The 13445-nt window shown below is 36.4% G+C and overlaps 1 protein-coding gene across 2 annotated transcripts in view; it reads left to right on the top strand.

Annotated features, from left to right (window-relative positions):
- Positions 1 to 13445, top strand: part of FBXO11 (F-box protein 11) — a 74061-nt gene that overhangs the window by 35455 nt on the left and 25161 nt on the right. The window contains exons 2-7 of one of the 2 annotated variants that reach the window (XM_085325795.1): positions 20 to 147; positions 262 to 343; positions 6852 to 6996; positions 8385 to 8514; positions 9540 to 9623; positions 9699 to 9831. In XM_085325795.1, the coding sequence (XP_085181921.1) occupies positions 20 to 147; positions 262 to 343; positions 6852 to 6996; positions 8385 to 8514; positions 9540 to 9623; positions 9699 to 9831 (702 nt within the window). The remainder of the gene's footprint in view (positions 1 to 19; positions 148 to 261; positions 344 to 6851; positions 6997 to 8384; positions 8515 to 9539; positions 9624 to 9698; positions 9832 to 13445) is intronic. The other variant, XM_085325796.1, reaches the window with a different exon arrangement.

Genomic DNA, 13445 nt, shown 5'->3' on the forward strand with positions numbered 1-13445 from the left:
TTTTTGTTGCTGATAACAGATGATGATGTACCTGCAGATATGGTTGCAGAAGAATCGGGTCCTGGTGCACAAAATGGTCCATACCAACTTCGCAGAAAAACTCTTCTACCTAAAAGAACAGCTTGCCCTACAAAGAGCAGTATGGAGGTAGTATGTATTTATTTACTATAATAGATCTTCCTACCTCAGGAGTCTGCAGCTAATTGGTGCTTTTCTTAAGTTGTCTGATGACTGAACTAATTCATGCTTGTTTTGCTAAAGGGTGCCTCCACTTCAGCTACTGAAAACTTTGGTCATCGAGCTAAACGTGCTAGAGTATCTGGAAAATCTCAAGATTTATCAGGTAATTTATCTTATTTTATTTTATTTAAAAGAACAAGAAAAGATGGGAGGAGGACATGACAGTTTCCAAGTTTTTTCCCATCTGTTTTCCAACCAAGAATCTGAAATGAGAAAGCAGCTACTAACTTGTTCTGAACTTCAAATGTAGAAGCTTGGTGTTAGTCTGACCTTCAGAAGCTGGTGCTTTAGTTTACTTGCTACTGGCTCTGCTGTAGACTTAATTTTTTTTGTGGAAGTCCTGACTGTTTGTATACAAGCTAATGGTAGAAGCTGTAATACAGCAGTAGTGCAACACTCTGGTCAGACTTATCTACCATTTCTCATATTGATATTGCTGTACTATTGTAGTATGTTTAGAGATTTCTGGTATAGCATTATGGCACTTCATTGTGGATTTTGTGTGTGTGTGTTTGCATGCATCCAAACTTTTCTCCCTTCTATGTCCGTTGTCAGTCTCTTTCTTTCTTGTCTCCTGACAAAATACAGTTGCATGAGACTTTCTGTCACTTTTTTTTTTTCTGGGAAATCAGCACTAAAATTTGCCATCTCCCATTCCCTTTTGCCCATTCCCCAGGCAGCGGGATGTCTTTTTTGTCAATAAGAAACACATATTGATCTGGTAGTATGGTGTGTTTTTGTGTGTGTGTGTGGTTATTTTTGTTTTTTTGTTTTTTGGATTTTTTACTAGATCTAGTTTATTCTCAGTGATTTGGTTTCTGTTGCTTTTCTTGGGCTCTTGTGTTCTGTGTCTATCTTATGCTTCTGAATTAAAAATGAAGAGCTGGCACAAGCCTTTGGCCACTTGTCTTTCCTTCTGTTGAAGTCTGTTCCTTTTGGCTTCTGAACTTTTTCTTAGTGTGGATTTTTATCCTTTGAGTCCTCTGTCTTCCTCTGTTTTATTGCCCCTGCTGATTTTGATTATCTTTTTTAATTCAGTAGCTGCTTACAGATCATTTAACCTCAGGTTTCTCTCCTTGAAGTGGTGAGGACCAATTGAGTGTCAGCTTGTTTCATTTTACTCTCCAGGTTCATACCCTGATTTGATTGATACCTAGAGCTTTGCACAAAGGCCTTCAATTAGCTTTTTTTATAAACTTGATTGGTTTCTCTTGCCAATTCTTGTTTTTATTTGAGGTCATTCACTTTTGATATGTTCTTCATTAGACTATTACTCACCTTCTTGTTTTAAGTAAGGTATAGTCTTAGTCTCAAATCCTCTGGTGCAAATTAAATTACACCATGACTGGCACAGACTTCCAAATAAATTCTCATACTGTTGCTGCACGTGCCTGTTGTCACATTAATGAGCTTATTTGGGAAGGTATGAGGATTGTAGAGGCCACTCCAGTACAGAATTATCATGAGAGGAAATGTAAACAATGACTTTTATAATGGTACCCTTACGCTTGTATTCAAACCAGTTACAATCTGACCTTTCGATTTACTGAAAAGGAATGTCCTTGTGAGCTTGTGTGTTTTCTTTCTCTCTCTCTTTCTGTCTTTTTTCTTCTGTTCTTCCTTTCCCCCCACATAGGTGTTCAGTTTGAACTGTTTTTTWTTATTATTATTATTATTATTTTATTTTTGTAGCTTTATCTATTGCTCAGCCTTTATTTATTTAAGGGGTAGTTAATGGTAGCTGTTGTGCCTGGCAGTAGGCATGAGATTTTCTGGAACGTGGCACGTGGAGCTGGTATGTTGTCATTTGGAACGTACAGCTGTTTATTTTAGAACCAGAGATGAAATGGAGGCTTGGGGCTAGTAACATTACAATATGTCTGAGTGGAGACCATTCCTTGTTGTAAGGACTCTGAATAGAGGAAAATTTGAGGAAGATGAAAGGAGAAATGCCAGTTGGTGTCCACAGCTGGAGTGGAGGCAGTATGTGTGTGGGGTGGGGAGGGGGGGGAAGGGGAAAACAGGGACAGAAAACTGTTTGTTATTCTAGTACTTATTTCAGAATTAGTGCTGTAGTGCTGCTATGAAAGAGTTGCCATTCAAAACTTAYATGTTCCTCTTGACAGTGTATCAGACTGTGTTTCAAAAAAGTCAGCAAAATACTGACTTTTTTTTCTTACCTGCAACCCTATCCTCTGATAGTCTGTGTAATGGACAGTGTCGCTTTCAATCCTGAGACAAAGATTAACGAAATGTACAAGAATCTTAATGAGAAATCAACACACTAAAGTACTGGGTTTTTTTTATTATTTTAATACAACAGCCTCTTAAGCAGAATACTAAAAATTGAAGAAAACAAAAGTTTAGATTAAAAAAAGGCATGATAGAGCTATGTTGCTTACACTTCAAATTACTGGTGAACCTAGCAATTCAGCATTTGTAGAACATCTTTATAAAATGTTTACCTCTTTCAGAGCTTACAGGGGCAAATACTTGTATCAAATGGTGATATTTTTAGTACATCTGATTCACGGGAAGACTTAAATTCACTATATTTTGACAGTTCCGTATATTGATYGAACTGTAATTACACATCTCTTACAATGAGAAAAGTGGTACTGAAGAAGGTAAAAGATCACAGTATCAGTTTAATCCACTGTTTCAGTCATTTAACATTCTTCCTTTTTGCTTACTCTGCAGGTTTTTTCCTTTTTAATGTTTCTGAATTTGCATATTCAATTTATACTGGGCAGTTCTTACTGACTTTTAACCATCATTGAAAGACTTGAGTTCAGAGACAACTAATTTCTTTAACTCTTTTTCCTTGCTGAACTCTGGAGTTGCAGTAGATACTGAAATTGTTCCATGAGTTAYATTATTTGTTATGCTTATGTTGTTATATTAGATTGCAGTTGTGAAGTTTGTGTTGATTATTATGTGAACTATAAGCTATTAGATCATGTAACTTGCTGCACTTCTGTTTGTTTTAGTCTTTTTCTTTTCTTTTTTTTCTTTAAGATCACTATTTGCCAAGTTTCCTGTCTCATTTCTGCTTCTTAGGAAGAAAATACTTTTACTAAATGCTGCCTTACTGAGTAAAAGCTATTTGTCTCCATCTTCTCCACTGAAGTGGACAGACAGTATCCATGCAAGACGTTAATATTACAACTTGGGATTCACAGAATGGCATTCTTCATCTTTTTTCAAAGACTCTTAACTCATTTTCAAACAGTTGTCCCTGTGCTTCTTGATGATGTTACCAGTGATCAAAACAGAAACTGGATTAGCTTCATGCGTTTGCTATGGAAGCAGAGCAACTTAGCTAGCTGTGTTTCTAATCTTTGTTAGTCTAGTGAACACTTTATTCAGAATTTTCAGTTGCCAACTACCTGCAACTGGTTTGCCCTTCGCGTTACTCTTGCCCTTTTACTCTTTTTTTGTAACATTTAGTTGGAAAAGTGTCTGCACAGAATGTGTGTATATGTACCTATGTATATATGTACACACACATATATACGTGTGTGTGTATACACCCACGTGTACATGTATATATGTAGTGTATATGTGTGTGTGTATATATTATGTACATAAAAGTATGCATTTCTTAACCTTCATTTTGTCAATAGGAGTAAAACTGTTAGGAGTAGTGAAGCACAAATGATTTTGATTTGACTACGAGAAACTTTTAAAATTTTGGTTGCTTTTTTTTGTGAATTGGGAAGAACAAATTGAATGCATTYGTGCTTCGACAGATTACTAAACAAAGTATGAATTCACAAAATAAAACTTTGGAGTTCTTTCTCTTGGACACAGAAGATATTTAAGTATTTACAATAAAGTAGTCTACTCTTTAAAAATTACACTGGAGAATTTCAACTAGTAATCATTAGCTCGGTGATTTGAGCGGAGAAATCTTAAGTCAGTCTTAATTGCGCAGAAGGGCGACCTAATTTAAATCTTTTGCTTCTAAAGGATTTTGGGTAATGATGGAATAGGACAGCAAGTACCTGTAAAATCAGCTCTTCCTCCATTTTGCAAGTAGTGCCAAAGCTCCTAAGTAAGTAAACTGAAAAATTGAAATTTGTTTTTCGCAAAATTTTTTTGACATTTCCAAAGTTGGTTTCTACCTCTTGCGGTGAGGTGATGTCATTGAGACATGACCCAGGGAGGAAAAAGGAGTACGAGCTGTCATGTAACAGGAGCTCCTAGGTTAGTGAACTTCCTCCTTCAGTAGAAAACTAATCAAGGTCCTGACATACAGAAATTGAAAGACAAAACTTCAGGTTGGTTAGGAAGTAATAGATTGTCTTGGGAAGAAGGTGCCTCAAGGCTTAGCTTGTTGAAGCCAAAGACAGRTTGTGGAAGGCTGGGCAGGGACTTACTGGCTTGCCTTCACAACACCGCATTTCAGCTTGTAAGCCAGTAAGAAAGCTTTATCTCACACCTAACTGGAAGGCTGCTAGAAAAAGATGAATTCGAAAGCAATGTCCAATTGTCCTGTGATGGATTCCAAAGGTAATTAGGACTTTAGAATGAATTGCTTCTGCCTGCTTGAAGCAGGAAAAAATATTTGTCCTTTGGAAAAAATACTTTCTTAAAAACTAGCATGAATGCAGGTAACCTTCAGTGTTTCCTAACTCCGCTGACCTTGTGGATTGTCAGTATGTATTTTCCAGACTTTGGGCTTCATAAATACCTCTCTAGGACAAAACCATTTAAGGCTGTTGCCTGCTTTATACTAGCTTCTGTAGTTTATTGACTTCAGGCTGTCCCATAGGTTTTTGACTAAAAATAATTTCTTAATCTGGCACAAAGAGTACTGTTGCTGAAAGAATTTACCTTGCCTTGCTCCTGGGCACTCATTCCTGCCTCCTTTCTTGTGCCCATGGTAGCTTATCTGTGGCTTACAATGAGCTATGTCAGGGAAGATCTAGCAAAAAATTAATGGAAGAAGTGCAGGGGAGGAGTTTTGGTTTATTCTGTCCACAATCAATGCTACCAACCCAAAAGATGTCTTGGGAACAGGTAGCTGTGGACATGGAGAATGGTGTCAGTTTTCTACCGTATAGAGTTTTGTTGGATTAAAGAGGCATGTACCCATGGTTTATGAATGTAAGCTGTATTAGTGTTAAGAACAGCAATTACTCAGTTGGATAAATGCCCTCTTAGCGTCTCGGAGGAAAATCAGTGTTTGTGAATCACTTGAGTGAGGTTCAGGCAATGGCATGCAAACAACAGGTTTAGGGAAAGTCGCTGAAACGTCAGTGCTGTTTCAGAATTTTTGCTAACTGGTCTGGCCATGGATGTAAGCATAACTCCCTGGAAAAACAAGTGTACCAAAGTTTTAATCAATTCTACAATATTACAGACAGTTTAACGTCTTTATAAAGACACAGTTCTGATCCTGGCAATTTATGGCTTTTACCTCTTCTTACTGGAAATAACTTAGCAACTTGTGCCCCTTYGACTAGGGAAGACTTGGAATTTGGCTTATTTTTTCTGAAATGTCATGGAAAATTTTTTCCTGCTTTTAATCCCACAAGTTCAGTGGGCCTTYGTTCTGAGGATCATTTTACTGTTCTTTTAAAGTCAAAAAATCATGATCTGGTTGCTACCTAGGTTCAGATGTTTTAGGAAAGTTAATAATGCAAGGAGAGTTACATGGATTTTTATGAAAGTAGTAGGAGCTTTTAAAACCTTGTATACAAATCCTCTGAACTTTGGAAACTGTCCTGTATCATTTCTTCCTAAGAAATGATCCTAAAGAGAATGACTTAAAAAAAATGACTTTTGCAAACAGAGAACCATCCTACTCTGAGGATACCTGACACAAAGTTCTYGTAAGAAAACAGACGACAAATGGTATTTCCAGTAGAAACGCTCATATTTAGAGTGCACATGTGTACAAGAGTGGAAATGTAATAAATACTCAGTTCTTCCCCCAGGGATATAGGAAASTCACTTCTCAAACCTCTGGCATTTTTAAGAAATACAGCACTTGACTACTATTTATTTTTATTTATTTATTTATTTTACTTCTCTTTTTCATTGTCAAACCAAATTCAGAGAAAGAGCRTAAGTGGGAGTAAAAGGAAGGAGGAAATGCTGGAATTATTGTTGGCTGCAGGTTTTCCACATCTTAAATATCCTTTTTCCTAATGTCTTTATGGGGAAATGGGGGAAGAAAGCAGCTGTTTTTAGACAGTTACTATTTCAGTGTAAATTATTTYTTGTGTTTGAAAATATTTTAAAACCTTTTGACTTTGAAATTGGACTATTTTTGTATAGATAATGTGGGCTAATTGAGCCACAATAAACCTAATGACARTGAAGAGTCAGTATGTTTGGAACATTCTTCGTAGCCTGTTATGTTTCAATTGTATGCAGGCTGATTACCTTAAAAGAAAAGGTRCAATAGAGGTTCCAAAAGAGAACTTTGATTCTTAACACCAGAGTCAACTTCTTATTTTTTACTTTTTTTTTTTAATGGTAGATTTGATATAATTGGAATTAAGTGGTAATCATTAATATGGCAAGTTAGTGGTTTGTTTTAATCAGGATTTGGGTTGGTTAAATCCATCAATAATCTTACACAGATTACTATTTAATAGCAGCGCCTGCAGAACAGTATCTTCAGGAAAAATTGCCAGATGAAGTGGTTCTAAAGATCTTTTCCTACCTGCTGGAGCAGGATCTCTGTAGAGCAGCTTGTGTGTGTAAACGCTTCAGTGAGCTGGCTAATGATCCAATTTTGTGGTAAGTGAAAAGCTATTCCTGATTATCTTGAGAAATGTTAGATGTGCTGTACAAGATGCCAAGTACAATAGGAAAAATTGAAATGTTAGTTARGAATTACAATTAGTTGAATTAAAACCATTTGTTTCTTACGTGACTGATTTGCATACGTATTACTGGTTATTTATGAATATCTGAGTAAAGCTGGTGATTCTGTAGTATATCCTACTTAAATAATGACTGTCTAAAATTCAGTGGCCATTCCTTTCCTYCTTCCTCTCTTTATCCTTTTTCAGGTGTGTGAGAATTGTACTCCTTTACACAGAACAGTAAACATATTTCATAATGTGAAGTGCAAGTTKTTTTTTTAAACTCATACTTAAAATTTTGTACTCAATTGAAAAACTTTTTAATGGCGACTGTATACCTTGGGTTCCCCCTTATGTATCTACCTCCCTCCCCGCCCCTGGGTTATGGACAGCCTAGGATAAATGTGATCTAAATAAATTTTATAGGCAAAAATGGCATGCAAATTTTTATGCTGTTTTTTTTTTAAAATAAAGATTAAGACCAGAATTTAGACCTAAGAACAAGAATGAAATTGAACATAACATCGCAAAACATTGTTCTTTCTGTCCTAAAAGACAATCTTGGGGATGTCTTGTCAGCTGAACTACTACTTTTGATAGTTCATGTCATCCTGCATAGCTCAATTTGGTGTCAGCAGGGTAGAGTCTGAAATTTGTATTCTAGCACTGATCAAAAAAATCCAATTGCTCTGTGCTTATGGTGTTTCTCTGTCTCCCTCCTCCCCCCCTTAAGCCATTGTAATGTATCCAATGATGCACATTATACATCTTTTGAAATGCAGTGCATCATTTGTTCCTCTATGAATGCATTTTTCAGCCTTCTTTTTGACAAGGTGAGACACATTTTTTTCAGTTAAATCTTGTTATATTGTTAACTTTTTCCTAAGTATTTAAAACACTGCTTAAGCTATACTGATATACAATTGAACTCTGACTCCACAAACTACATAATAAATTGCTTAAATTTTCCACCATTAGAAGAARGATGCGCATTAAGGACATGGTTACTTGGACTCTTGAACATATGCCAAAATCTTTATTACCRCAGAGGTCAGTCCAACCAACTTCTAGCAGATAAGATCTGAAAAGAAGAATTACTAATGTTGAGGATGATCAGGTTTTCAAAAGAGAAATCTTATTGAAGCATTTTAGTGTTTGATACCAGTCTTGGTCAWATTCACTGTTACTGACTATGGCAAATGCTGTTGAAAAGTCCCATATRTAATGTTTGAGGTATATTAAAATGGAAGAGTAATCAGTATGTGTTCTTGGGTTTTTTTTGTTTTTTTTTGTTTTTCTCCCCTGAATGGCACTTCTCAGGAAAAGATTGTATATGGAAGTATTTGAGTACACACGTCCAATGATGCATCCTGAACCTGGTAAATTTTATCAGATTAATCCAGAAGAATATGAACATCCAAATCCCTGGAAAGAGAGCTTTCAGCAACTGGTAATAGTATTCGTTTATATTCCAATTTAACAATAGCGATTACATGATAGTGGACTGTCTTAAATTATTTTATATTTTGAGGTATTCTTTAGAGAGATGCAACRTGCCAAAGTGTATTGTCAGTGTCTACTCTTCTATCTTGAGTTTCCCTCAGGTTTTGCATCACTAAAGCTCTGTGGAAGGTTCTTGAGGTCTGTGGCTTGCAAATCACTTTCAAATAGATTTTTGTCATCGCACGTATTAATAAACCGATATGTACACTGGTCATCAAATTCATATGCTTTCTCCTTCAGTAAACTAAGCAGTATGTTGATAATATCACTTGGGCTTAAGTAGTGGCTTATAGCTAACATGATGGGAGSAAGAACAGGTTGTGTTTTAAGGCATGTTCATGACTGGACCTCTAATCCAAAGTATCAAAGTTACTGTGAGAGGCTGGGCATGGTGTTTGGAAACTGTAAGTGTGGAATTAAACAAAATAACTAGGCATATGTGTTACAATTAATTATGTAATGCTGTATATTTTAGCTAAAAAAACCTCTGAAAATAGAAATACTTGATTTAGCTGCTTAGTTCTGTACTGAAAACCAGGTACCAAGTTGCAAAGGTATAAGTTTCCTTTTTTTTTTTTTTTTTTTCCTTCTCCCCCCCAAATAAAATGCCATTCCTTTTAGCAAGCAGCTACAAAATCAAAAGATGGAAATATCTTTTGTGGAGTGAATAAGACACACAAAGAGCTTGTTGTCATCTTGTCAGTTGCTTCAGGGGCTTCTAGCTGTGTAAATTAGGCTCTTGGTGTAGTTGATTGCTCTTACGAGACTGTCGTATTTTTGATGTCATCGTTCCAAATTGGGTGGCTCGTATTGGAGGTCAGAATATAATCCTTTATTCTTGGAGCTAGCTGATACAAGTAAATGACTTGTTAAGTAGGGGATTGGTAGATCTCTTGTCTAAGAATTCAGATATCTTTATGTATTGAKATCTATTTGCTTGCAAGTTTATGATAAAACTTTTTTCTGTTTCAGTACAAAGGAGCACATGTAAAGCCAGGTTTTGCTGAACACTTCTACAGTAATCCTGCAAGATATAAAGGAAGAGAAAATATGTTGGTATGTTTCTAAAGCAGTTCTTAATACTACTTGTGCATCTTTTGCATCTGTCTAAACTTGTCTCTTTACTTCTAGTATTATGATACCATTGAGGATGCTCTTGGTGGAGTTCAAGAAGCTCATTTTGATGGACTTATCTTTGTTCACTCTGGAATATATACTGATGAATGGATATATATAGAATCTCCAATCACCATGATTGGTGCAGGTATTTAAACTGAAAAACATCTTTGTCTCAAAGTGTAATTTGTGTTCATTACCTCCTTCATTACAAAAATACTCTTAGTATATTAAATTTCCTGTATAAACATCCTTTTTGTTCATGAGCCTTGTCGATAACTGTTTTTATGCAAGTGTCACTAACCAAAAACTGACTGCTTCAGACTGAAGTACTGTTGTCTACTTGTTAGTTCTTGAAATAACTAACTTTTTATTTCACTAGGAGAAAAAATTAAATTTGTCAGTGTATTCAGTTACATGACTGCAGTTGAGATTTTTTTTCAGGTGGTCATTATGAAATTTGTTTAATGTATAACCTATCTCTGGAGTAGCATCCAGCAGTGGGAGCAAGCCCAAATTAGCATCTGTCCCATTTTCTTTTAACATCATAATTCTGCCTTGAGGAAGGAAATGAGAGCACCCATCAGGAAGGTTCTGACACTGGATATTCTTTCTCTGTTCATCTCCCAACTGTTCCACTAATGGAGATTCCTCTATGCAGAGAAGTGTAAACCTTTCCTGTTCTGAAAATTTTAAGAAGTTGATCTAAGGTAATATACTTGCCTGCAGATTGTGGTGCCTGAGGAGAGCTGTTTGCTTCTCTTGTCCCCTGCTGTGGGCATGGCAATCCTCAGCAGCACAGTAAAATGGCAAGAATTTAGTGCAGAGTGGTAAAGATCATGGTTAAGAGGTCTCAGAGCTCTTGCTTCATTGGGAACCTGGCGGTGAAATGGTAGCTCTCTGCTTTTTTTGAGGTAAAAGCAATAAWGTGTTTGGTTTTAAAGTTTTCAGATACCTGTTTGTTCTGGATACCAGAACAATTTCAGCTGTTTTGTTACTGAGTAAACCAGTTCTGGCATTTCTTGCCTGGATTTTACGGTCTTGGCATTGAGAACAATTTTGAACCATTAAGTGAGGTGGTTCCAGTATTAGTCTTAATCTACAGGAACAAGTTTTAAAGGTGCTGATGTGTTAGTATTTTAGTCAGATCACGATTGCACTTCTAAAGCTACTGTCCTGATAAATCCCGTTTTCTGAGCTTTAGTTTGTGTTTTGGAGCACACACTAGATTCCTTTTAGATGAGACTAAACTAAGAAAAGTTCTTGGAGTACATTTAGCGTACTCTAATAGCTAGTATGCATTCAGTCAAGAGGAACACACTAGAATTAGTCCCAAGTCATGATCCCTTTCCTCTGCTACCCTTCAGCATGTGTGGTTTTGATTCTCAGGACTGTTTGTTTCTGTAGTGTAATGGAAGTGGTGCTACAGTACCTGCTAATACAGATATTGCCTTAGACAAATCACAGAATACTCGTTGGCTTCTGTTTCAGGTAGAGGATGACAATATTAGATCCTAGTACAAGTAGGGCAAAAAACATTCAGTGTTTAAAATCTAGAAGAAACTGTGTCAGAGCTGTTCTAAGATATGAAATGTCTCCATTACTTCATGAAATCTGTGATACCTGATTGGATTTCTTTATGTATCTGGCTCCCTTTAAGTTTTTAAAGACCCTCTGCTTCAGTCGTTCCCTTCCACTGAAGTTGCTCATGTTATTCAGGAAAGCAGTCATTTTAAGTATAATTCTTTAAGCAAGAGATCTGCATTGTGTACTTCTGTAATGGAATAGCTGTCTCTGGGAACAAGATCTCCAGGAGTAATCCAGAGAGGCTAGATATGTTTGTATTTCAGTTTTTGGCACTGCAATCTTCACTTCCTTAGACTTTCTCCACTTTCTCCACTGAGCAGTTAGTACTATTTTAAAGGGAGTCAATTTTCATTTGTCTGGAAAAAACAGGAATTAAAGTGAACCACTAAGCCTTGGAGAACTCTTTACTRTTCTGTCTGGCACCCTTTTCAGAATGGTTTCAGCACCAAATCCCTTTGCAGTTCTGCTAGAATTTCTGCAATGGTTCCTTCTACTGACTTCTGAAGAAGCATAGGGTAATGAAAAAGTCAGCTTTACATCCCTGTAGCTTTCAAGAAGTTTCTGCTTTCTAATATAAGAAAAATCTTCTTACAGGAAAGCACCTGGCTCTCTYCCCCCCCCCCCCCCGTTTTTTTTAAGGTTATTTTCTTAGATCAAGGGAAAAGAGTTAGGTTTATAAAGAAGCCATTAGAGATACTACTTCTAGTGTGGCTTATCCAAGCTCTCGAGTTGGAGGCAAGAGACAAGATCTTGGAGCTGGTATGTCTGGTTCAGTGAGCTGAAATATGTGTGGGCTTTTTATATTAACAACAAAACTATTTTTCTAGGATGTTGGATGCAAAAAAAATGTATGAGGGAGGTTTATGCAGGAGTATAGACCTTTCATGGAGTCCTGTTAYTCAATACAACAAAGATATCTTACTAGCTGAGTTTCAGCAGTTTTACTGACGTATCAAATGTGAGAATTTTCACTGAATATGTAGTTTTTCTGTTTTTTGAGAGAGATAGAAAAGTAAAAGGAAAGAAATGAAAGCTATTTCACTTAAATAATGTGCAAGTAAGTGGAAAGGGGATTGCTAAAGGATTTTCCAATACAGGAACCAAGAAAAGTGATAAAAAGGGAAGTAGGAGGGAARTAAGTAGTAACAGAAGAATAATTTTAAGGGTAGCAAAACCTAAAATGATAAAGACTTTGTCAGAATAAGGCACTTCACTTTGTGAAAGAAAAAGAAAAACCTTTCATGTGCCAGTTCTGCATCTTTTGATTGAAAACAATATTAAAATAAGTTTTGAGCTGTGTTCTTTAACCATAGATGTTACTGATTATAAGATCTAAAAGGATCCTTGCATTTTTGCCTGACACTGTTGAACAAATTTGCAGTGATTATTTCCTACAGTCTAGCTTTTTCTTTTTTTAACTGAAAACTAAACTTTTTAATTCTCTTGAGGGATAAAACAATTTTGAGTCGGCATCCAAATTGTTTTTAATTCCTTTAGTCAGCCACTTGACTTAGACTTCCTGTTAAAATACTTCTATATGGTCACGTTTTGGTTCGTATGCTCRCCGCACCCTCTGATCCCATACAACATGACTCCTTTAGACTTTGGAAGATGGACTTTCTAGGAGCATTAACTGTGTATTTTTGCTTAATTACAAAATCAGTGGTCCCTTTCTTTCCCTTTGAGTTTACTAATAACAGATGTCCTGTGTTGAAGGCTAGATAAGTACCAGGTGAATAGATAAGCAGGTGGGGTTTTTTGGTGTGTCTTTTTTTTTTCTTCCCTCTTGTATTGATTTATCTGTTTAGAGTGGTTTGAGCAAAAAGCTGGAATCAAGCTATTTCTGTAAGTAATTCTTCCACAAAGATTCAGCAGGCTGTCACAGAGAGGCCCTTCGATGCCTTTAGAAAACAACCAGTGCTTGAGCAAGTCCTGTTCCCCTTTCAGCATTTTCTGGTGAATTTCCCCCAAATGCACTGATCTTACTAATTGATATTTACCATAATGAGTATTTTAAGACTTCCCAAATTTGGAGGCCCATAATACAACTTCTGTGCTGAGAGGAAAGAGAGACCTGTAGAGAATATTGTACAAATGCATGGCAGATGCCTCCAAGCACAGTTCCACAGATCAATCTGCTTCACTTAGTCTTTCAGAGTATCCGGTGTGAAGTAC

The sequence above is a fragment of the Rhea americana genome, unplaced genomic scaffold (genome assembly GCF_003343005.1).
Source record: "Rhea americana isolate MKP2758 unplaced genomic scaffold, rheAme1 scaffold_123, whole genome shotgun sequence".
Taxonomy (NCBI): Eukaryota; Metazoa; Chordata; class Aves; order Rheiformes; family Rheidae; genus Rhea; species Rhea americana.